Consider the following 25,966-nt stretch of genomic DNA (forward strand, 5'->3'; position numbering starts at 1 on the left):
TGTATAGACAGATAGGCCTCTTTGTTAGCCATAGACTGTCGTGCGGTATATCGGCGTCTAGCATTCCGTAACTGCCTATTGAGCTGCAGAAGGCTAACTGCATTCTTTTTCCGTTTGTTAGCCACGTATGCTATCAGGTCTCCCCGTAACACCGCTTTCCCAGCGCACCAAAACAGCTGTGGATTCGATTTGTGTTCTCTATTAAACATTTCATATTCTTCCCACTTTTTTACTAGAAATTTTTGGAAAACTTTATCCTTTACCAAGTAGCCAGGGAACCTCCACCGTCTGGCCGGCTGGAAGCCACCTGGCGCCTCCAGCTCCAGCCAAACGGGGCTATGATCAGATATTAAAACTTCCTCAATTTTCGTGTCCCTGACACAATGGAACAAAGTTGCAGAAATAAATATGTAGTCTAATCTCCCCCATGTCCCATGAGCTCTGGACTGGTGCGTGTAATCTCTCTGATCAGGGTGTAAATTCCGCCACACATCTATGACAGAGAGGGAGTTAGCAAATTCACCTAGCATCTGGGACCCTCTCCGACCCTCAACTCCTCTGTCACCCTCCCCTGAATAATCTATCTTAGGGTCAATTGTTATGTTCATGTCCCCTGTTATAATTAAATGTTTATCTTCATATGGTAACAACTGCCTCAGTAATCCCGGGAAAAAGGAGCTATCAGGGGGGGTAGGAGCATAAACATTTAACAAGTATAACTCTCTCCCCTGTAGCCATAACTTAATCAAGAGAAATCGCCCCTTGGGATCTTGTAGGATCATTTCTGACCTGCAGGCCAGTCTGCGGTGGATACATATTGCCACCCCTCCTCTTCGCCCGTCTGGAGATGCGTATATCACTTTTCCTACCCATCCCTGTTTGAGTTTTTTGTGTTCTTCTGCTGTTAGCTTCGTTTCCTGTAAACATGCTATATCTACATTAAGGCGTTTTAAATGCGCTATTATCTTTTTCCTTTTAATGGGAGACGTAATGCCCCCCACATTCCAAGTAACTAACTTACAGTGTGTAATCGTATCGATTTGCTATCTTCCAATGTATGAATTCTGAAAGCTCAGCCCCTGGGTCCCAGCCCTTCCCCAGCAGCTGTGTACATATTACTTCCCCCATTGTTCTCACCCCCATTGGCATGTTATTCCAGTGTTTTCCTCCCTTTTGTTTGGCCTGTGCGTGAGACCTTGTCTCTGCAACTTTGGAGCTCCCTCCCTCCCTTAGATACTGATTCTTTCCAGATCTTCGTCCTCCCCTCCCTTTACCCATCCCATTAACTAAGCCCCCCTCCCTCCCAATCCTGACCTTTACTTCTCTACTTCCGGGTGACAGGTACCGCTATGAGGTAACCCCTTCCCACCCACCCCCCAGGTCACCATCCCGGCTCTCAGTTGTAATTCTTCCCCCCTTTTTGGGGCCGGGCCATTCTAGGATGATCCTGAAATATGTAAACTCCCTCCAATACAATTCCTATTAATGAAACATATAACATTTTTGTATTTTATCTCTAGTGCACCAGTAAATGCATTATATACATAACCTCAGTGAACCACATCTTCATCTCCTTCTTGTGTACTTGGAAAGCTGCTTAGGCTGTTAACAATAGTCTTCTAATCAGTATTGTCAAGTGGGTGCCTCATTAGGTGCCTGTAGTTCAACGTCTATAAACTGTTGAGCCTCTTGGACTGAATGGAAGGAGCGCCATCTGTTTTTGTGCTGAATCTTCAAAACAGCCGGGTAGAGTAGCAAGAATCTTGTTTTTCTGTTGACCAAAGTTGTGCAAAGCGGGTGAAATCTGCGCCTTTGTTCTTGTACTCCTGCTGAGAAATCCTGAAAGATTTTTATCTGGGCTCCGTCATATCTCAAAGTGTCTCTTTTTAAACGAAAGCCTCTCATGATTTCCTCTTTGTGCAAGTAGTTATGTACTTTGATTATCACCAGTCTGGGCCTTTGCTGTTCCTGTTGCCACCTGCCCAACCTGTGCGTCCTTTCTATGCACAGCTCTCCATAACTATCAGACAAAGCCAGTTCTTTTTTGAGCCATTGTTCCAGCACGTGCCCCAGCGATTTTTCTGGGATCGCCTCTGGTAGGCCAACAATTCTCAAGTTACATCTTCTTGCTCTGTTCTCCATATCTTCAATCTTATCTTGTTGTGCCTTGAGTTGATCCATCAGCCGGGTTACATCGTGAGTGTTTTGTGCCCTGGTGTCTTCCAAAACTGAGATTCTGCTTTCCGCTTCCCCCAGTCTTTTCACTGTATCTGCCATATTAGTTTCCATGTTGCTCATTTGGCGTTCTAGCAGGTCAAATCTTGGATTAAGTGCAGCACTTACTGCCATGGTGATCTGAGCCAATTGCTTTTCAGAAAAGTCCCCCAGCTTTTCAAGTTTTCCTTCTGCCATTTTAACCGCTATGGATGGGGGAGTATTTTTCCCTTTATCGTATTTGGTGCCGCTTCGGGTTGTACCAGCAGACTTAGGTCTCAGATATTGCTCCATACAGTCTGTATATTGCCCTGTGCTGTACTACGCACGCCAATTTTATGGCACTGGAACCCGTATATGAGAGTGTCAAAAGGAGTCACATATCCCGCAACCAGTGTTATTACTTCGCTTCTTACGATAGTTTAGTTATTGTGAGCAGGATAATATTCTCCTAGAAACCGTTTCTTTGTCCCATCTATATGTTAATATCAATCTTTTCACAATTCTTCTCGTCTGCTAGCAGTTATTTCTGCTATGGTCATGGGGGCAGTTGTAACAAATTTCAATCCATAGGAATCACCGGTGCGTAGCTTGCCGTTCTGTTTCCCTCGGTTTATCCTGCTTTCCCGCCGACCATAGGGGTAAATATATACCAGTCCAGGACCCCCTTCGAGGTGGGGGAGGGATAGGCGGGATGTGCGATCGCTGAGCTACTCCTGCTTTATTGGCCTTCCTTTTATTGCGCCCCGCAGTTTATCATGCCGCTACTTGCCGCTAGACCATGTTGCCGTCTCTCCTCTGCCCGCTCCCGAGTTCTTCCGGTCGCCATCTTGGGCCACTTCGCTTGCGGTAATTAAGCTCCTACTACCGCTCTGCTGGGCACATCGGCAGAGATCCGCTGGTATTTTTTAACTCACGGGACCTTTAGACAGCATTATTAGTCGCGGGGGGACCCTGTGAGCGGGTGGAATGGAAGTCCCTCGCGCAGCGATGTGGAGCCCTCTAATCCGCGGCCATCTTCCCGCTCGGCTCCACCGGAAGTCCTGTCCCCAAGTCCATCTTAATAATGGCTTATGGACTTTTCTTTTAGGAAGCTACCCAAAACTTTTTAAACCCCACTAACTGCTTTTACCACATTCTCTAGCAACAAATTCCAGAGTTTAATTACATATTCAGTGAAGAAATATTTTCACCGATTAGTTTTAAATTTACCACTTTGTAGCTCCATTGCATGCCCCCTAGTCCTAGTATTTTTGGAAAGAGTAAACAAGCAATTCACGTCTACCCGTTCCACTCCACTTAATATTTTATAGACCTCTGTCATATCTCTCCTAAGCCATCTTTTCTCCAAGCTGAAGAACCCTAGCCACTTTAGCCTTTCCTCATATGGAAGTCATCCCATCCCCTTTATCATTTCTGTCACCCTTCTCTGTGCCTTTTCTAATTCCTCCATATCTTTTTTGAGATGCAGTGACCAGAATTGCACACAGTATTCAAGATGCAGTCACACCATGGAGTGATACAAAGGCATTATAGAGTCCTCATTTTTGTTTTCCATTCCTTTCATAATAATACCTAACATTCTATTTGCTTTCTTAGCCGCCACCACACACTGAGCACTGATCATGAACAATGACACCTAAATCTCTTTCCTGGTCAGTTAATTCTAATGTGGAACCTTTTTCACATAGCTATAGTTCAGATTCCTCTTTCCCACATGCATCACTTTGCACTTGCTCACATTAAACGTCATCTGCCATTTGGATGCCCAGTCTCCCAGTCTCATAAGGTCCTACTGCAATTTAACAACTCTGAATAACTTTGTGTTATCAGCAAATTACCTCACTAGTTACTCCCATCTCTAGATAATTTATAAATATGCTAAAAAGCAGAAGTTGAGACAGGGATCAGGCCTTGAGCACCAGTTTTGTGTTATGTTTTCCTTGTAAATATATAGTATTGCTTGTGGGTAAACAAATTCAGTTTTTTTGAACCTAACCAATTTGAAGACTTTCTAACTGCCAGGGAGGATGTACATGTTATAATGTAGTTCCATATGTACACTGTTAGAGGGCGGCTGAGGTAGCTAAGTGGGAGGGACGAATCTCCAATACGTATTTATATTCTTTTTCTCTTTATTTTTCTTTTCCTTATTTTGGATCTTATTTCTTTATATTGCAGGCGAAGCATAGAACCTTTTCTATTTTGATGTATTATGTGTAATATTCTTGAATGTTTTCTTGTATCCTGGCATTATGATACTGTTTGGATATTGTATATTAATATTCAAAAATAATTTTTTTTAAAAAGCAGTGGTTTCAGCAAACCCCTGGGGAACACAATTATCAACCCTTCTCCATTTAGAATACTGACCATTTAAACCTAGTCTCTGTTTTCTGTTAACCAGTTTTTAATCCACAATAAAACACTACCTCCTATCCCATGACTCTCCAATTTCCTCTGGAGTCTTTCACAAGGTACTTTGTCAAATGCCTTTTGAAAATCTAGATAAACAATATCAACCGGCTCACCTTTATCCACATGTTTGTTCATCCCTTCAAAGAAATGTAGTAGATTGGTGAAGCAAGATTTCCCTTCACTAAATCCATTTTGGCTTTGTCTCATTAATCCATGCTTTTGAATATACTCTGTGATTTTGTTCTTTATAAATAGTCTCTACCATTTTGCCCAGCACCAATGTCAGGCTCATCGGCCTATACTTTCCCAGATCACCTCTGGAACCTTCTTCAAAAATCGCCATAACACTCTTCCAGTACAATGCTTGATTTTAAAGATATATTACATATTACTAACATTAGTTCTTCAAGTTCATTTTTCAATACCAAAGTAAAACAAAAATATATCAGATTTTCCATGCACTCTTATTACATCGGCCTGATTATGAATACAATAGTAACAGCCATCTCACATGAGCAACATCTGAGTTCCTTGCAACTTCCTGCTTTGTAAATACCAGGTTATAGCTACTACCAAACTATGAATCAATAATTTAACCTCTCAGTTGGCAGGTCCATGGATATGTAATGCTAACAAATATTCTCATCCTACTCTGCTAGTCCATTACCATATTCAAAATAGCGAGAATTCATGTCAGTTTATTAACCATTTTTCTAAAGACTCAAGATCAATCAGTACAACAAGTAAAAAAAAACATAACACAGCTAAAGTTTCATAATCCATTACTGTTAATAACTTTGAAAGAAAAAAAATAGTTTTAGTAAGACTACTACACATGCATGGCTTATTTTCATAGAAGCACATAGGAGTAAGGTCACATTTAAAACACAAACAAAACAAAATTTAAAAAAGACTCATCAGTGCCAAAATGTTGTACAGTTGGCTGCCATACTTTGTTCTGAGCCTAGTCGCATCCTTTCATCTGTACTAGTGATGTTTCTGCTTTTAACCTACAACTTCCATACAAGAATTAAGGATTTACAAATTATTCAATGATCCCAGTATAGTTTATTTAGGTGCCATTTACTAAGACGCATAGAGGGGCATAATTGAACGGGGACGCCCAAATCTCAACATTTAAGTCGACCTTAGAAATGGTCGTCCCCAGTTTTCGGCGATAATGGAAACTGAGGACGCCCATCTCAGAAACGACCAAATCCAAGCCATTTGGTGGTGGGAGGAGCCAGCATTCATAGTGCACTGCTCCCCCTGACATGCCAGGACACCAACCAGGCACCCTAGGGGGCACTGCAGTGGACTTCAGAAAAAGCTCCCTTACCTTGTGTGCTAAGCCCCCCAAAACCCACTCCTCACAACTGTACACCACTACCATAGCCCTTACAGGTGAAACCTACATGTGGGTACAGTGGGTTTTGGAGGGCTCACATTTACCACCACAAGTGTAACAGGTAGGGGGGAGGATGGGCCTGAGTCCGCCTGCCTGAAGTGCACTGCAGTACACACTAAAACTGCTCCAGGGACCTGCATACTGCTGTCATGGAGCTGGGTATGACATTTGAGGCTGGCATAGAGGCTGGCAAAAAATATTTTACAGGTCTTTTTTAGGGTGGGAGGGGGTTAGTGACCACTGGGGGAGTAAGGGGAGGTCATCCCCGATTCCCTCCGGTGGTCATCTGGTCAGTTCGGGCACCTTTTTCAGGCTTGGAAACAAGAAAAAATGGACCAAGTAAAGTTAGCCAAGTGCTCGTCAGGGACGCCCTTCTTTTTTTCCAATATAGGCCGAGGATGCCCATGTGTTAAGCACGCCCCAGTCCCGCTTTCGCTATGCTTCAGACAGGCCCCTGGGAACTTTGGTCGTCCCCGTTGCGGAAAGCAGTTGAGGACGCCCAAAATCGGCTTTCGATTATGCCGATTTGGGTGATCCTGGGAGAAGGATGCCCATCTCCCGATTTGTGCCGAAAGATGGGCGCCCTTCTCTTTCAAAAATAAGCCTGATAGGCACCTACGCGTGTACAATGCACATCAAATTAGAAGTACTGACCGGCTACTGCGTGCCCCGGGCGGTAATTCAAATTTTGACGCGCATTCAAAACTCAAAGCAGAAAATAATTTCTATTTTCTACCGCGTTGCACTAACCGGGAGGTAATCTGCAATGTATGCACGTAGAGGATTACCGCCCGGTTAACGCGTGAGACCTTACCGCTAAGTCAATCAGTGACGGTAATGTCTCAGGCCCAAAATGGACGCCCGCTGATTTTTAGTTTGCCGCACGTCCATTTTCAGGCAAACAAAAAATGGCCTTTTTTGCAGGCGCACTGAAAATTGGACCTGCGCTCATTCAATACACACGCCTTCACCAGCGCAGGCCATTTTTCAGCACGCCTTAGTAAAAGGGCCCCTTAAAGAACTAAGGCCCACTTTTACAAAGATGCACTAGCGGCTGCCAGTGCGGTAATGCCGAAACAGTTCATTCACTTTGAATGGGCTGTGTCGGCATTGCGGTGCAGCAGCTGCTAGTACGCTTTGTAAAAGGGGGGCCTAAAGTAACTGATATCAAGTATGTTTTAAAACTTTAATTTATTATTCCCTGAAAAACTGTATTTAGTAAGTGCTTTATATGGAGTACATTGACAGCTAAGAACACTTTGGTACCTGGCCTTTTGCTGTATAATCCGCCAAGATGTTGAGCAGCTTGTAAAAAACTTCAAACCAAGGGAGATAACTAAAAGGAAAGAAAAACAGAAACCAATGAAAAAGTAACTGAAAAAAACCCTTAAAACAGGATTACCTTGAAAAACGACCATTCTGCCTACATCATCATCTCTGCAAAATCCAAGTGTGTGTTCTCCCAGCACACACAGAAAACAGGGCCCAAACATAAAAATAAAATATTTTATTCCTTCAGGGGTGCAAGTAGATGTCAGTGAAAAAAACAAATAAGCAATGAAGGTCATTTTAGAAAGCTTGTGTGGTGTTTAACATGTAAACAGCAGCGTTTACAGCCCTACACATCTAAACAGTGATTCTGAAAAACCACTACTTACACATGTAGATAACACAGCACAGACAGTTTTGCAGGGGGCACATTGGGGGCAGGCCTGAAAAGTAGGCCTGAAAAGTATGCATGTGTATTCCGTTTCACAGTGGCAATGTGCACATACTTTAAAAATTCTAAACAACATTTATACCTGCACCAAATCCTGCATAAAAGTGTCAGCTAACTGCTTTTTTGGTCCTGGGATATTTCAGGAGCAATTGAGGGGACAATCATACTTACTACTCTGTGGGAGTCTTTTACTAAGTGGCGGTAAGCCCAATGCAGGCTTACCGCTCGCTAATCCGGAACTACAGCTGGCCCAACACGGCCGCCGGAGGTAGTTCTGGCTGGAGCACGTGCCATTTCTGGTGCTCCATAAATTTTCTTTTTTCTATAGCATGGCTCTAACTTGGCAGTAATTGGGCATCACTGCACGCTGCCCAGTTACTTCCAGGTTACCACGGGAGACCTTACCACCACCTCAATGGGTGGCAGTAAGTGCTCCCCACCGCATGGCCGAGCGGTAAGGGTTATCTTACCGCATGGCTATTTTGGGGGGCATTTTGCCCTCTGCAGTAAAACAGACCCTGCCACTACTGCAGGGCCCTTTTTCTCGCAGCTTAAAAAAAAGACCCCTGTTTTTCTAACCACTTCTAATATCCAACATTTACTGTGTTCTATTTTGGCATAAATTTTATAAAATTTGGAATTCTGGCATATAAATGCTGGCACTAAGAGGTTACAAAACTATCACTTACACTGTCAACCCCCCCCCCCCACCCCCCCCAAAGTGATGCTGCTCTTTCTTTTTTTGTGAGAATGTTTCTTTCTAAATGGCTGCTCTGGCTACACATGCTACAAACCAACATTTATTTCTCGTGTTCCAATACGTATTTTACAAAAGGCCCCATGTTAAGCGAATTTAGTGTATATATTATTATGACATTTATATTCGGCATAATCTTTATATTCTAAGCAGAGAACAATATACATACGTAATAAAAATAACTAAACTAACAAAGACATACCAAGGTCAAAAAAATTACATTAGATAGAGCTCTTCTCTAGATTACAAATTATACAAACATCAGAAACTACATCTACAGCAGTCGCTATATACAATCAGAATCAATTATGGATAACCCAAATGTGTCTGCAGTTCCCATATTAAAATAATGACAAATTAAAACTAATATCTGAGAAAACACAAATTTCCAGGCTACCTATATAAGAATAATGTTGTCTCTTCTCCCACCTCTTATGAAATTCCTTCATATATCAAAGCTTTTCTCCAAGAATATTTCATTGATCTCCAAGCATGGTCATCATACAAGCACAATGTAGTGTTGAACATTCAAAGTAACATGGTGCCTTTATATATCTCAGAAATCCCTAAAGACTAGTAATGCAGTACAAAAGATCAGATCAATTTAAATGCAGTTACATCAGTTTAATGTCTTCATAACATGCAAGTAAATATGGTTCTTATAAAACTACTTTAGAAAAGTTTACTTGACCTCCCTATATATACGTCACAATTTATATCAGTGTGGGTGTTCCTCAACTCTCTAATAAAAGGAAAGATGATAGAGACATTTTAATACAGTGATATCTCGGTTTTCGTTGATAATCCGTTGAAAACAATCAACGAAAAATGAAACAGACGAAAACCGAAGCAATTAATTTGTTCTAGACACTCCAAAATACACCAAAAACACATTTTATAGAGAATAAATATAGTCCCATGATGGCGCTAAAGGGAAAGGGTTAACTTATTAGCAAGGGCAACACTTAACAGGGAAAATGAGATTTGAGCATATGTGATTTTATCCTGCGTGCGTTGCGTTAGACGCACGGGGTGATGCTCACACAATGAGAAACAATGCCACAATGAGCAGGAGAACGCGTGGGTCGCCCTTTGTTTTCGCAAAATTAGTAGCGAGGTCATGTGGGCACGCCAATGAAATCCGAGGCAACCGACGAAATCCGAGACAAATTTTTCACTGAAAAAATCAACGAAAACAGAAACCGACGATAACCGAAGTCAATGAAAACCGAGGTTTCACTGTATAGTACTACCAAGGTATAACTGCACGGGAAGACAGGGAATCACAGAATGAGTGTGATGACGTAGAGTAATTTAAGGAAATATTTTATTACAGAAAAGGCTAAAGAGGTTATGGCTCTTCAGCTTGTAAAAGAGACAGCTGAGGGGGATATGACTGAGGTCTACAAAATTCTCAGTGGTGTGGAGTGGGTGGAGATGAAATGATTTTTCACGCATTCAAAAAGTACAACGACAGGAAACTCTCAATGAAACTGTATGAAAATACTTTTAAAACAAATAGGAGGAAATATTTTTTTCACTCAAAGAATAATTAAGCTCTGGAACTCATTGCTGGAGGATGTGGTAACGGCGGTTCGCATATCTGGGTTTAAAAAAGGTTTGGACAAGTTCCTGGAGGAAAAGTTCATAGAACATTATTGAAACAGAACAGTCTCCTAGTGAAGGTGGTGGAGACAAGGACAGTATATCTGAATACAAGAAAGCATGGGATAAGCAAAAGGGATATCTGAGGGAGAGGAAGAAGGGACTGTAGAGATAGGCAGCTGGTTTGGTTCAGCAGACTAGATAAGTCACACAGGGTCCCTTTTACAAAGATGTGTAAGGGCCTACGCACATCCAGCATGCGCCAAATCAGCATTACCATCCCGGCTACCACGTGTGAACCAAAAACACGAAGTAGAAAATCTTTTCTATTTTCTACCGCATGGCACTTACCTGCCAGTGGGCACAACTGCATGCCTACTGTCCAGGAACGCGTGAGTCCTTACCGCTAAGTCAATGGGTGGTGGTAAGGTCTCAGGCTGAAAATGGACACGCACTGTTTTTTTATTTTGCCACACATCCATTTTCCAGCCCCTTACAAAAAGGCCCTTTTTCCAGGACACGGTAAAAAATGTCCCAGTGTGTACCCAAAAGATGCACTCGCACCGCCACAGGCCACTTTTTTGCCGCGGCTTAGTAAAAGTGCCCCACAACCTCTTTCTGAAGAGCCTTCAAAGACCACACACGTCCTTTCCTTCACAATTTAACAAGGGACCTGTAGGGTCTTAAAGCCTTGTGCTGTGCAACATCTTTTTTTTGTTGATCCTAAAGACTCCAATTTTCTACAGAACCAGTTCAGCTATTACAATTGCACTTACCTGGAAAGTGAATATAAATACACTTTTAATGTTATAATGTATCTATCCTCAAAAAATAATTCATTGTCAAGGAAACAGCACCAATAAAACAAGTATATGCATTCCATATCCATGTGATTGCTTATTTTTAGCACACCTTCTAAGGGCATTTTATTACATGCAAACATACAAGCAACCTGTACTACAACATAGGTTATGCCACAATTTTCAGACAATATTTTTGTTTTGTTTTTTTAACAAACATCTGTAAAGAATTTCCCCTTAAGCTATCCTGAACAGGGAATAAAATTGACACATCCAGAGATTAGTCAGAGATTAGGTAGAGGATGCTTTAGCAATCTCAAAACAGTAGATTTTTTAAAATATACTTAGAAGGGGTTAAAGCTTTTACACACTGACTATATTCTGCCAACTGTAAAGAAACCAGCGCCCCCATGGTTGCTAACTGTACAGCACGCAGTAATAAATGAAGTGAGACAATTTATGTGACAGGCAAAATGAACAGCACTCTATCATTACCATTTATTTGAAGCCTGCAAGTACTGTACAAATATAAGTAGCTTATCAAAACATACTGATAAGAAACTTAACTTTTCATGTTATATGACAGCATTATCACTTTTGTTAATACATTTCAATCAACTTTAGCAGCTACATATTGAATAATACAGAGTAAAAAAAATAACAGTTAAGGACTGGAACAGAATTTAGGCTGGCATTGCTATGTAAACATTTAGAAGGGATTAGACAGCAGATAGGCTGCCTCACTCTCATTTGTTTAAATAAACTTTGCTGGGGTGAAGGATATTCTAAGAGCAACAAGAAATCCTCTTAGGAAAGAGCCCAGCCGGTAGATTAGAAAAGACTCAGTAAACAAACCAACTGAAGGATTAACTAACATTTTTAAAATGTCTCTTAAGGAAGCTAACTGATTCAGACTTCAAACAAAAGAAAAAGTTAGTGTTTTATACAAGCAGCTTTAAAGCAGAATCACTGTGGCTGGCTCTTGGCAGAGAGACGTGTTGTTAAAGAGCATGTAAAGGAGGAAAATTTGAATTATTTTAATATTAATCTGATATTTTGAAATATTTGCTATTCAAAAGAGACTTTCCGAGGAAAAAATAGACCCCTTTAGATCATATGATTCAAAGATTTTTAATAGAAAGTTTAAAAACATTGTAAAGTGATGGATTAAAAAGGTTTCACTGAAGTAGCTTATTTGCAAACATTGATCACTAACCGCAATATCGGAAACATTATTATTAAAAGCGAATGCTACATACCTGTAGAAGGTATTCTCCGAGGACAGCAGGCTGATTGTTCTCACTGATTGGTGACGTCCACGGCACCCCCTCCAATCGGAATCTTCACTAGCAAAGACGGTTGCTAGCCCTCATGCGCCGATGCGCACCGCGCATGCGTCTTCCTGCCCGAACCGGCTCGTGTTCGTCAGTCCCGTATGTAGCAAGACAAAGACAAGGGAAGACACAACTCCAAAGGGGAGGCGGGCAGGTTTGTGAGAACAATCAGCCTGCTGTCCTCGGAGAATACCTTCTACAGGTATGTAGCATTCGCTTTCTCCGAGGACAAGCAGGCTGCTTGTTCTCACTGATGGGGTATCCTTAGCACCCAGGCTCACTCAAAACAACAAACATGGTCAATTGGGCCTCGCAACGGCGAGGACATAACTGAGATTGACCTAACATCTTATTCAACTAACTGAGAGTGTAGCCTGGAACAGAATAAAAAATGGGCCTAGGGGGGTGGAGTTGGATTCAAAACCCAAACAGATTCTGAAGCACTGACTGCCCGAACCGACTGTCGCGTCGGGTATCCTGCTGCAGGCAGTAATGAGATGTGAATGTGTGGACAGATGACCATGTCGCAGCTTTGCAGATCTCTTCAATAGTGGCAGACTTCAAGTGGGCCACTGACGCTGCCATGGCTCTAACATTGTGAGACGTGACATGACCCTCAAGAGCCAGCCCAGCCTGGGCGTAAGTGAAGGAAATGCAATCTGCTAGCCAATTAGAAATGGTGCGTTTCCCCACAGCCACTCCCCTCCTGTTGGGATCAAAAGAAACAAACATTTGGGCGGACTGTCTGTTGGGCTGTGTCCGCTCCAGATAGAAGGCCAATGCTCTTTTGCAGTCCAATGTGTGCAGCTGACGTTCAGCAGGGCAGGAATGAGGACGGGGAAAGAATGTTGGCAAGACAATTGACTGGTTCAGATGGAACTCCAACACCACCTTTGGCAAGAACTTAGGGTGAGTGCGGAGGACTACTCTGTTATGATGAAATTTGGTATAAGGAGCATGAGCTACCAGGGCTTGAAGCTCACTGACTCTACGAGCTGAAGTTACTGCCACCAAGAAAATGACCTTCCAGGTCAAGTACTTCAGATGGCAGGAATTCAGTGGCTCAAAAGGAGGTTTCATCAGCTGGGTGAGAACGACATTGAGATCCCATGACACTGTAGGAGGCTTGACAGGGGGCTTTGACAAAAGCAAACCTCTCATGAAGCGAACAACTAAAGGCTGTCCTGAGATCGGCTTACCTTCCACACGGTAATGGTATGCACTGATTGCGCTAAGGTGAACCCTTACAGAGTTGGTCTTGAGACCAGACTCAGACAAGTGCAGAAGGTAGTGAAGCAGGGTCTGTGTAGGACAAGAGCGAGGATCTAAGGCCTTGCTGTCACACCAGACGGCAAACCTCCTCCATAAAAAGAAGTAACTCCTCTTAGTGGAATCTTTCCTGGAAGTAAGCAAGACACGGGAGACACCCTCTGACAGACCTAAAGAGACAAAATCTACGCTCTCAACATCCAGGCCGTGAAAGCCAGAGACTGGAGGCTGGGATGCAGAAGCGCCGCTTCGTTCTGGGTGATGAGGGTCGGAAAACACTCCAATCTCCACGGTTCTTCGGAGGACAACTCCAGAAGAAGGGGGAACCAGATCTGACGCGGCCAAAAAGGAGCAATCAGAATCATGGTGCCTCGGTCTTGCTTGAGTTTCAACAAAGTCTTCCCCATCAGAGGTATGGGAGGATAAGCATGCAGCAGGCCTTCCCCCAATCCAGGAGGAAGGCATCCGATGCCAGTCGGCCGTGGGCCTGAAGTCTGGAACAGAACTGAGGGACCTTGTGGTTGGCTCGAGATGCGAAGAGATCTACCAAGGGGGTGCCCCACACTTGGAAGATCCGGCGCACTACTCTGGAGTTGAGCGATCACTCGTGAGGTTGCATAATCCTGCTCAACCTGTCGGCCAGACTGTTGTTTACGCCTGCCAGATATGTGGCTTGGAGAAACATGCCGTAACGGCAAGCCCACAGCCACATGCTGACGGCTTCCTGACACAGGGGGCGAGATCCGGTGCCCCCTGCTTGTTGATGTAATACAATGGCAACCTGGTTGTCTGTCTGAATTTGGATAATTTGGTGGGACAGCCGATCTCTGAAAGCCTTCAGAGCGTTCCAGACCGCTCTTAACTCCAGGAGATTGATCTGTAGACCTTGTTCCTGGAGGGACCAGCTTCTCTGGGTGTGAAGCCCATCGACATGAGCTCCCCACCCCAGGAGAGACGCATCCGTAGTCAGCACTTTTTGCGGCTGAGGAATTTGGAAAGGGCGTCCCAGAGTCAAATTGGACCAAATCATCCACCAGTGTAGGGATTCGAGAAAACTCATGGACAGGTGGATCACGTCCTCTAGATCCCCAGCAGCCTGAAACCACTGGGAAGCTAGGGTCCACTGAGCAGATCGCAGGCGAAGACGAGCCATGGGAGTCACATAAACTGTGGAGGCCATGTGGCCAAGCAATCTCAACATCTGCCGAGCTGTGATCTGCTGGGAAGCTCGCACCCGGGAAACGAGGGACAAAAGATTGTTGGCCCTCGTCTCCGGGACGAGGCCACGAGCCGTCCGAGCATCCACCAGAGCCCCTATGAATTCAAGTCTCTGTACTGGGAGAAGATGGGACTTTGGATAATTTATCACAAACCCCAGTAGCTCCAGGAGTCGAATAGTCATCTGCATGGACTGTAGAGCTCCTGCCTTGGATGTGTTCTTCACTAGCCAATCGTCGAGATAAGGGAACACTTGCACCCCAAGCCTGCGGAGCGCTGCTGCTAACACAGCCAGACACTTTGTGAACACCCTGGGCGCGGAGGCGAGCCCAAAGGGTAGCATACAGTACTGGAAGTGACGCGTTCCCAGACGGAATCGGAGATACTGTCTGTGAGCTGGCAGTATCGGAATATGCTTTAAACATCCTTTAAGTCCAGAGAACATAGCCAATCTTTTTCCTGAATCATGGGAAGAAGGGTGCCCAGGGAAAGCATCCTGAACTTTTCCTTTACCAGATATTTGTTCAGGGCCCTTAGGTCTAGGATGGGACGCATCCCCCCTGTTTTCTTTTCCACAAGGAAGTACCTGGAATAGAATCCCAGCCCTTCTTGCCCGGGTGGCACGGGTTTGACCGCATTGGCGCTGAGAAGGGCGGAGAGTTCCTCTGCAAGTACCTGCTTGTGCTGGAAGCTGAAAGACTGAGCTCCCGGTGGGCAATTTGGAGACATGGAGGCCAAATTGAGGGCGTATCCTTGCCGGACTATTTGAAGAACCCACTGGTCGGAGGTTATAAGAGGCCACCTTTGGCGAAAAACTTTCAACCTCCCCCCGACCGGTAGATCGTCCGGCACGGACACTTTGATATCGGCTATGCTCTGCTGGAGCCAGTCAAAAGCTCACCCCCTGCTTTTGCTGGGGAGCTGAGGGGCCTTGCTGAGGCGCACGCTGCTGACGAGAGCGAGCGCGCTGGGGCTTAGCCTGGGCCGCAGGCTGTCGAGAGGGAGGATTGTACCTACGCTTACCAGAAGAGTAGGGAACAGTCCTCCTTCCCCCATAAAAACGCCTACCTGATGAGGTAGATGCTGAAGGCTGCCGGCGGGAGAATTTGTCAAAAGTGTTATCCCGCTGGTGGAGCTGTTCTACCACCTGTTCGATTTTTTCCCCCAAAATGTTATCCGCACGGCAAGGGGAGTCCGCAATCCGCTGCTGGATCCTATTCTCCAGGTCGGAGGCACCCAGCCATGAGAGTCTGAGCATCACCACACCTTGAGCAGCGGCCCTGGACGCAACATCAAAGGTATCAAATACCCCTCTGGCCAGGAATTTTCTACATGCCTTCAACTGCCTGACCACCTCCTGAAACGGCTTGGCTTGCTAAGAAGGGAGCTGGTCCACCAAGTCCGCCAGCTTCCGCACATTATTCCGCATATGGATGCTCGTGTAGAGCTGGTAAGATTGAATCTTGGCCACGAGCATGGAAGAATGGTAGGCCTTCCTCCCAAAGGAGTCTAAGGTTCTGGGGTCTTTGCCCGGGGGCGCCGAAGCATGCTCCCTAGAACTCTTAGCCTTCTTCAGGGCCAGATCCACCACACCAGAGTCGTGAGGCAACTGAGTGCGCATCAGCTCTGGGTCCCCATGGATCCGATATTGGGATTCTATCTTTTTGGGAATGTGGGGATTAGTTAGTGGCTTGATCCAGTTCACCAGCAATGTTTTTTTCAGGACATGATGCATGGGTACTGTGGACGCTTCCTTAGGTGGAGAAGGATAGTCCAAGAGCTCAAACATTTCAGCCCTTGGCTCATCCTCCACAACCACCGGGAAGGGGATGGCCGTAGACATCTCCCGGACAAAGGCCGAGAAAGACAGACTCTCGGGAGGAGAAAGCTGTCTTTCAGGGGAGGGAGTGGGGTCAGAAGGAAGGCCATCAGACTCCTCGTCAAAGAAATATCTGATGTCCTCCTCTGCCTCCCACGAGGCCTCATCATCGGTATCAGACACAAGTTCACGGACCTGTGTCTGAAGCCGTGTCCGTCTCGACTCCGTGGAACCACGGCCACGGTGGGAGCGTCGAGAGGTGGACTCCCTGGCCGACAGTGGCGAAGCTCCCTCCCCCGACGTGTCGGGGAGTCCACCTGGGAGGCAGCCGAAACCGGTACCGGGGACCTCACCCTGGGCAAAGGGCCAGCTGTCGCCTCACTCGACGGCACCGGTGGCGCAAGCACCCCCGGTACCGAAGGAGAAGGGCACAACAGGTCTTCCAGAATGCCAGGAAGAACGGCCCGGAGACTCTCGTGCAGAGCGGCTGCGGAGAAAGATTGAGAAGCCGGTGCAGGCGTCGAGGTCAGAATCTGTTCCGGGCATGGAGGCGGTACCAGGCTGTCCGGGGTAGAGCGCACCGACACCTCCTGGATGGAGGGTGAGCGGTCCTCCCGGTGCCGATGACTACTGGGTGCCGACTCCCTCGGCGACCCAGTGCTCCCGGTACCAAGTCGGGAAGGTGACCGGTGACGATGCTTCTTCGACTTCTTCGAGCGAAGCATGTCACCAGAGCTCCCCGGTACCAATGAGGACGTTGAATCCAGACGTCACTTCCTCGGGGCCGGGGCCAAAGATGGTCGATCCCGGAGGGGCTGTACCGCAGGAGCCCTCAGGGCAGGAGGAGACCTACTCGAAGGCTCACTGCCACCAGCAGGGGAATGGACAGCCCTCACCTGCACTCCAGACGCAGCACCACCGTCCGACGACATCAGCACCAGAGGGGGGTCCCGGTACCACCGACTCCCTCTTCCGAAGCCTCGGTACCAACGATGCAGGAGGAAGACGCCTCGATGCAGTCGACATCGATGCGATCTCCGAAGACTTCGGTGCTGCCGACGCCAATGCACCCGACGAATCTCTAGATGCCGATGCCGTCGAAGTGCCGGAGAACAGAACATTCCACTGGGCTAATCTCGCTACCCGAGTCCTCTTTTGCAAAACAGCACAAAGACTACAGGCCTGCGGGCGGTGCCCAGCCCCCAGACACTGAAGACACGAGGCGTGCCTATCAGTGAGCGAGATTATCCGGGCGCACTGGGTGCACTTCTTGAAGCCGCTGGAAGGCTTCGATATCATGGGCGGAAAAATCGCGCCGTCAAAATCAAAATTCACGATGATGACAAGAGGCACCGAGACAAAAAGGGGGGGAAAAAACCCGTGCGGGCGGCCAACAAGGCCGCTCCCGAAAGCGAAAGAAAACTTATGCTGGGAAAAAGCTAGAAATACGGGAAAAAGGTTCTCTCTTTTTTTTTTTTTCGTAAAACACGAAAGACGCGCAAGGGTCCTCTGAGGGGCACGAAACGGCGGCAAAACACGACCATCCCGAGCGCGGATAAAAGAAGACTGACGAACACGAGCCGGTTTGGGCGGGAAGACAACCGCGCATGCGCGGTGCACATTGGCGCGCGAGGGCTAGCAAACTGTCTTTGCTAGTGAAGATTCCAATTAGAGGGGGTGCCGTGGACATCACCCATCAGTGAGAACAAGCAGCCTGCTTGTCCTCGGAGAATTATTTTTAGTATAATCCTACCATAGATTGGGTGTTTCTTATCATACTATCATCTGCTTCTATTTTGGAATGTCATTTTTTTTCCTGGCTTTACCCTGGCCCCTATAGAATAGTTCGCAACTTTTTTTTTTTTGCACTGACAGATGCATATCTAATGATGGCAGTATTGAGATTTTGAAGCCAAAGTGGAGTTATATCCGTCTTCAAAGAGTTTACTGTTTTCCCCTGTTGGGAGGCCAGGGTTCACAGCTGAATCTCATCCTTCTATGGAGCCAACAGGGTTTCCTGTATTGCTTCATTAGACAAAGAGCATAAGTTTTCCTCTGTTACAGGCAGGAGACACTGCTTACAGATGCCTCAGTTGTCATTTTGAGGCTAATCAATTAATACCTGCTCTTCTGTAAACCCCAACTATCAAAATATAAATTAACATTTAGATTTATACATTTTTGGATATTTAATATGGTTTCCAGAATACATATTGCAAAAGGGGGCTTTACCTATTCAGTATATATGGTTGTACCACCTTAATCCCAGTCCTTACACTTTTATTATTGAACACTACAACAGAACACAATCAATTCAATTTATCTTACACCATTAGTAACATTTTTACAGACGTCTTCCCTTCCAAAAAAAAAAAGTGAAGTATCTTAGAAAGGACAGAAAGATACCAATGGATGCAATAGTCTTCAATATCCTGCACATTCCCAGTCTGCAATAAGTACAATAGACAATTGTTTCCTAATCATTACAACACGGAAAATGTCCTCTCAGTTTTGTTATTTAATGAGTGTTTGCTAAAAAAAAGTCTAATAAAGATTTCAGAGGTAATTACAGTTAGTTTATGTTTATGAATAAAGCTCAGACACAGAACATCCACTGTAAAGTAACTTACAAAACTGATAATGGGGCTCATTTTCGAAACAGAAAAATATCCAAAACATGACAAACAGCAGCAAGTGGACATTTTTTTGGCAAAAATGTATAAATTGATATTTTTGAAACTCATTTTTAAGATGTTTTTCTATGCAGTTCGTCTAAATACCAAGGAGGTGTATTGGAGGCATGTTTTGGGCAGGACTACAGCGAGCCTACAATTTGGATGTTTTTCTGCAATAATGGAACATTGTAAAAACGACCTTGTTTCAATAATGATTAAGTGCCAAAAAGGTGCCCAAACTGACCAGATGATCACTGGAGAGATAAAGGCATGACCCTCCCCTTAATCCCCCAGCAGTCACTGAACCTTTCCCAGCCCCCTAAGAGGTGAAAGTGACAGTACATACCAGGCTCCATGACAGTTCAAATATAATGGCCATTCCTCTTAGAGCAGCAAGCAAGTCCCAGGAGTAGCCTAGTGGTTGATGCAGTACACATGTGATGGAAAGTGTAAGCACCCCGAAACCCACAAAATATCTAGTGATCCCACATATAGGTGACCCCTGCAGGCATAAGGGCTATTATAGTGGTGGTACAGCTAGATGCAGTACATTTTTTGCTATTCCTGGAGGGCTCACCATAGAATATAAAGGGGTTACGATGTGATGTGTACCTGGGATCTTTTATGTGAAGCTCACTGCAGTGCCCCCTAGGCTGCCCCACTGCTCTGCTAGGATGTTTGTGTGGCCAGTCTAGTAAGACATCCCAATGGCTTGTTTTTATGCATTTTTGTCTAGGACATTTTGTTTCAAAATGGCCCTTACAGAGACTCTGAGCACAAAATCATCTAAAATAGGGCAATTTTCAAACAAAAAAGACATTTCTGGTTCAAACATGACCATGTTTGGCACTGGATTTTGGGACTTTTTTTGCAAAACATCCAAAATTGGATTTGGACATCACATTGAAAATGCCCCTCAATCAATAGTTAAACACTATCTTTTACTTATAACATAGGAAATGTATTTCAATAACTCATATATGTTAACTAAGGCCCTTCTAATATGTGAACAGTGTAAATAAAACTTATATCTTCTGGACAGTCTGTCAGTGTAGTACAGACGATAAAGTACAAAAAGCAGATTTTTAAATATTTGAACTTTTCCATCAACTGAGTGGTATTGAACAAATTGCTAATATTCCCTCTGCTTTAATTTAGGAAGGAAGATGTTTTTGCACAGGAGTGTTATAAACATGTGATTTATTTTATACAGCAATATCTACACTTATGCTATCATACTGATGTATTATGAATTCTGTTTATTATATACAGGTTTTGAAAGATGAAAATCCCTAAGGTGATCATTTCAGGTTATTTTGATGGCAACATGCCAAGCACTTCTGCCACTCACAGGAATTTTCTCTTTGTAATACTGCTACACTAACTGGATAGACAGAACCACTTCATTATATCATATGCAAGAGAATTAGCTAAAATTTGAAATACTACAATAAACTTTAGATAATGTCTCCATAGAGTATACTGGTTAGTCAAATACAAGATAAATAAGGCACAATGCATTAAAATTTGCTAACAAAAATGCATATCAAAAGCACTGTCAATGTATTGTATACAATCTTGTTTGTGAGCACTAACAACATTTTACTGCATGTAAAATAGCTTGCAAGAGTTAATACAAAAACTATGCTAATGAAGTAGATATGCAAAATTATGGAATTAGATTAGAGTAGTACACATGCTAATTGTTGCACAAATGCATTAATATAAAACTTACCTACACCTCAGAGAGGTGTAATGAAGTTTTTTCAATCAGGTCCATAGGTACAGTACGTATATACTTTACCATCTGTCTCATTTGCTTATTACCATCAGCCCTTAGTGTATGTAATAAGGATCACATTAACAGTACAGCCGAAGTTACTATACATTTGTACACTGGCCCTTAAATTAGATTTAAAGAGCAACAGAGCGAACATTTAAAGATGCAAGGACCTGGGACTACAAAGGTCCAAACATTTGCTAGTGTTATAAAGATACCATGTACATGTTGATGGCAAACCAGCAATCAAAAGTATTCTTTCTGATAAAGAGTGGTTTATAGTTTATAAATGATACAAAAAGTATATAGCCATACAAGAGAGAGATTTCCAGGCATAGTTTCAAACAATAAATGCATTTGAAGCATCCTTCTTTTTTCAAATCCACCTACAAGACAAAGGGACACCTAGAAATGAGTAATTCTTTTGTTTATATTTTCCAGGTTTTGGAAATCCATTTGTCCACTTATGTAGGGTGGGTGAATTTTCATGGCTAGCCAACAAGAGGAACAGGCAATAGTATCTTCAACTTGACTGATTCCTAGAAGAATAAACCAGAAACAGTATCTTCACCACTATCAGGGCTCAAGAGGAGAAAATAGTAGTGACATCTTCTGCCTCCATCTGGACCCAGATGATGGAATCATAAGTATCCCAAGACAGTGGCAGTGATTTTGATCCAAACTGAGACTTCAGAAGTAGGTGAAGCCTCATCTGGGAGAAATATGGAGGATAATTGGGAGGAGAGTGCTACAGGTGTCACTGTAAGATATGAGAAAAAACTGTATTGGCTGTTGTAGGAGGAATCTTCAATCACCATTAAGGCCTGGAAATAAAATGAAACAGGTAGAGGAGGGAGCCTGGAGGAGGAGAGAAAAGGACTACATCTGTCAGGGGGACCATATTTGTGAGGAGGGTAGTGAGAGAGAGAGTTGGGAGGAGAAAAAAAATTGCATCTAAGTGAGGTAGGAGAAAACAGAGGTTTGGCATGGGAAAGGTGCATGCAAATACTGCATCATGATGGGATGGGAGGGTGTGAACTTATCAGAGAATAAATATTTACCCCAGTTTGCCCCCTTTTCCCCAAAACACATTACCAGGCTTGGGTGAAGGGAAGGCCCTTGGAGAGTACACTTCATTCCTAGTGAGTAAACTTGGAGAGTTTTAGAATCTGTTTAATCTGAGATGCTGCTATCAGCACATTATTTAGAAATTCATGATTGATAGTACATGGTCCAGAATTGGTCCCTGCAATATTATGGGGCAATTAGTCTTCTGCAAGAAATTGCACATAATTCCGTATGGCTGATTCTGCTCCCCTCTTATTACTCTACTTTGTCCATTTCTGACAAGTGTTTATTTTCTCTGAATCTGCCTTTGCTAATCAAGCAGCGGAAGCAGTGGCCCGTCTCATCTCTCTCTGGGCAAAGTTACATATGCCCTCCAAATATCTAGCTTTCCCAACCTTGAATCTGCTCATGACAGGCTTACACCGTCAGGCAGTATGGACTCTTGTAATTAGAAAGGAACCCAGTATGTAGTAGATATAATAAGATAGTTTATTACAATCTTACCAATGGTAATACAGGTAGGTTAAGCATTCACATAATGGAACCGCATATCATGGCACGTCCTCTCTCTCTAGCCTTCTGGAGTCTCCCTTCTCTGTTCGTCTTCTCCTCTCATCTCCTTCTTCTTCTTGTCTCGTCTGAACTAATACTCCTCAAACTGCTGCTTATATACAATTTTGGCCCTATTCATTTTAATGGACCCCAGCTGTCTCAACTGGGCTCCTAGTCCTTATCAGTTGATCAGAATGACTTCACATGTTCCCAAACCTTCCTGTAGCCCCCCCTTTGGATGTTCTCACCTGGGGTGCAGCTGACCCAGCACTATCTCTACGTAACCATAGCAACTCTTGCTTATGACGTCTTGCAGGTGCCAATCTCAGGATTGTTTACAGAGTAGATTGCCCCCATCCTTGCCAGTTCAGCACTTGCCACAGTGAAATGTAACTGTGTCAAAGGTGATCTCTGATTTTTACAAGCTAGCTCTCTTTTGTATCAGAGATGATTCTGATTTTAAGAAGCCTAGCTCTTATTATGAGCCATTGGCCTGTATTTTACTGAGAGCAAGGGCTAGCATAACTCTTCACAAGCCATTGACAAAAGCAGATAAAATGGATAGACTGAAAAATAAGGCAAAATAGTGAATGTGTGCCCAGATGGTTATTAAAAGTAAAGGGAGACACCCAAAGAGAATCAGTTCAATTAATGATGCATGATGTTTTCTATCACGGGATTAATTCTTCCCAGCATTCCACATCTTGTTTTTTTTCTAGTTTAAAAAATGCAAATGTAACTTGGAAAGCTAACCTAGGGTTTATTGTATCATTTAACCAATTTATATTTCATTTTTAGAAAGCAAACTGCTGTCTTTTCTTTGTAGATTCATTAAAGGGCTGACAACTATGGACACTCAAGTAGCTTTCACAATGGCTCTGAAAAATGCTTAGAATGTATTTAGTAATTTCTCAAACTCCTTCTCTCTCTCAAAGAGAGAGGCAATGTACAACAAAATCAAAACAACACAAACAAAAATAGACAACAATTTGCAGCATGTTCTCAAAAACAAAGCGAAAAAAAGAAGCTATGTTCTCTTTTCTGTAGTTCAGCTTCTAAAACAGAATCAAGCAAATACACTAGCTAGAGACAAAAGTTTCACTTAACAGAAAGTTTTAGCTGATGTCATTAAAAAAGGATGTGGATCTTATCAGTGAGAAATTCAAGATACCTTTCCTTGAACATCTAACTAAACCTGGAGTTTGAATTTATCACCAAAGCACTCTGCATCACTTATAGCTTAAGAAACACAACTGGTAGCACTACTGGGGATTTATGGCTTAAGACTCGCTCATATTTAATTTGTAACCAAACACTTCCCCTTCCTCTTAGCTACCTTAGAACTTTTGATTAACTCGTTTTCACAGGTCAAAAGTTAAACAAAGGAAGGGAAGCACTCTGCGGTGAAATTGCCCAGAGCACTATATCCAAAACTGACCTTGTGCAAAGACCATTAAAATAAGTGATAGACTATAGATTGCTCAAGACAGTTGAAGTTCAAAGGCTTCAAAACAGCATAATTCAGAACATTACTGGAACGTAAACATTAAATACACAAAGACAACTTAGTCATATCATTTAACCCAGAATTGTACTTCAGTATTACCATTCATATCTGTTTCCAGTTTTAACAGCAAATTATTATTATTATTAGGCATACCTTTAACATTAGCCATAAACTCTTACAGCCAGATTTACACAGCCTCATTTGCATAGATACCATATGGGAATAGCACTTAGTAAATGTGATTCCACCAGCTTTAGTTACTGAAATTAAATTACGTCCATTTTAACTTTTTCCATTGTACTTTCTGTGCACTTTCAGTTGCATACTTTTCACTATTTGCTTTACTAAACAACACATTACCATATATCTTATCGTCTGGTAAAAAAGTCAATTTGATAAAAGCATGCTTATTTTTAAAAAATGGTCAAGGAAAATGGTTTTTTTTTTGTATTATAAAGCTAAAGGACCCATCGCAAAATGACATGCAGACATAGCCCTTCTCAGGTAAGTTGTCTGTGTACTCATATTCCTTATCCTATGCCCAGTCTATCTTAATAGCAGACTATGGACTTTCCTCCACAAACTTGTCCAAATCTTTTTTTAACCCAGATACACTAACTGCTGACAGCACATCCTCTGGCAATGAGTTCCACAGCTTAATATTCATTGAGTTAAAAAATATTTCCTCCTGTCCATTTAAAAGTAGTACCATGTAACTTCCTTGAGTGTCCCCTAGTCTTTGTACTTTTTGAAACAGCAAAAAAAAATTTTTTTTTTATTTACCTGTTCCATACCACTCTCTATCATATCCCTCCTCAGCCATCTCTTTTCCAAGCTGAAAAGTCCTAACCTCTTAAGCCTTTCCTCATATGAGAGGAGTTCCATCCCCTTAATTATTTTGGTTGCCCTTCTCTGAACCTTTTCTAATTCTGCTATATCTTCTTTACGAAACGGCAACCAGAATTGCACACATGATCAAACCATGGAGCAATATAGAGGTATCATAATATCCTTTGTCTTATTTTCTATCCCTTTAATAATAATTCCTAGAATTGTTTGCTTTTGGGGGGGGGGGGCACTGCCACACACTGGGCAAAAGATTTCAGCGTATCATCCATAATGACACTTAGATCTTTTTCTTTGGTGCCGACTCCTAGGGTGGAACCTAGCATCAAATAACAATGATTTGGATTATTCTTCCCAATGTGCATCACTTTGCACTTGTCCACATAAAATCTCATCTGCCATCTGGATGCCCAGTCTTTCAATTTCCTAAGATCTTCCTGTAATTGTTCACAATCAGCATGCATTTTATTTATTTACTTTTTTTAAATATTTTTATTAAGTGAAAAAATCTCAAATTACATACAAGAATTGCCAACTTTGTTCACTTGCTACATGTAGCGTTACAGATTCTTGATTGCTACTGAATGCTCAACAAATTAGATCATCTATTCTAATACAATATACTACTACTGCTGTCCCCCCCCCCCCCTCCCTTCCCTCCCCCTTCCTGGCTGGGCTGACCACCATTTATATATTGTTCACATGGTTGCCACATTTTCAGAAAAAAGTCCATTTTACCCCTTTTCAATGCGGTTAGTTTTGACATCTGGTACAAATATCCCACTTTGTGGGTTACCATGCTCATGTCTGGCAGATTTCGCTGTTTCCAGGCTCTTGCTATTGCTAACTTTGCTGCCACCATATATTGCGTCACCAGCTTATGATGAAGCATTTTGATCCCTGTGGGAGGGAAGTGTAGCAAACAGTGTTCTATCTTACATGGATATACACATTGCAGCACCATATTGATCTGGGT

The 25,966-nt window shown here is 43.4% G+C and overlaps 1 protein-coding gene across 5 annotated transcripts in view; it reads right to left on the reverse strand.

The window, feature by feature from the left end:
• DENND1A (DENN domain containing 1A) overlaps positions 1 to 25,966 on the reverse strand; it is a 1,150,393-nt gene that overhangs the window by 724,088 nt on the left and 400,339 nt on the right. For all 5 annotated transcript variants that reach the window (XM_030207362.1, XM_030207365.1, XM_030207363.1 and 2 more), the window contains exon 6: positions 7,307 to 7,376. In XM_030207362.1, the coding sequence (XP_030063222.1) occupies positions 7,307 to 7,376 (70 nt within the window). The remainder of the gene's footprint in view (positions 1 to 7,306; positions 7,377 to 25,966) is intronic.

Source organism: Microcaecilia unicolor, chromosome 6 (genome assembly GCF_901765095.1).
Source record: "Microcaecilia unicolor chromosome 6, aMicUni1.1, whole genome shotgun sequence".
In the NCBI taxonomy this organism is placed as follows: Eukaryota; Metazoa; Chordata; class Amphibia; order Gymnophiona; family Siphonopidae; genus Microcaecilia; species Microcaecilia unicolor.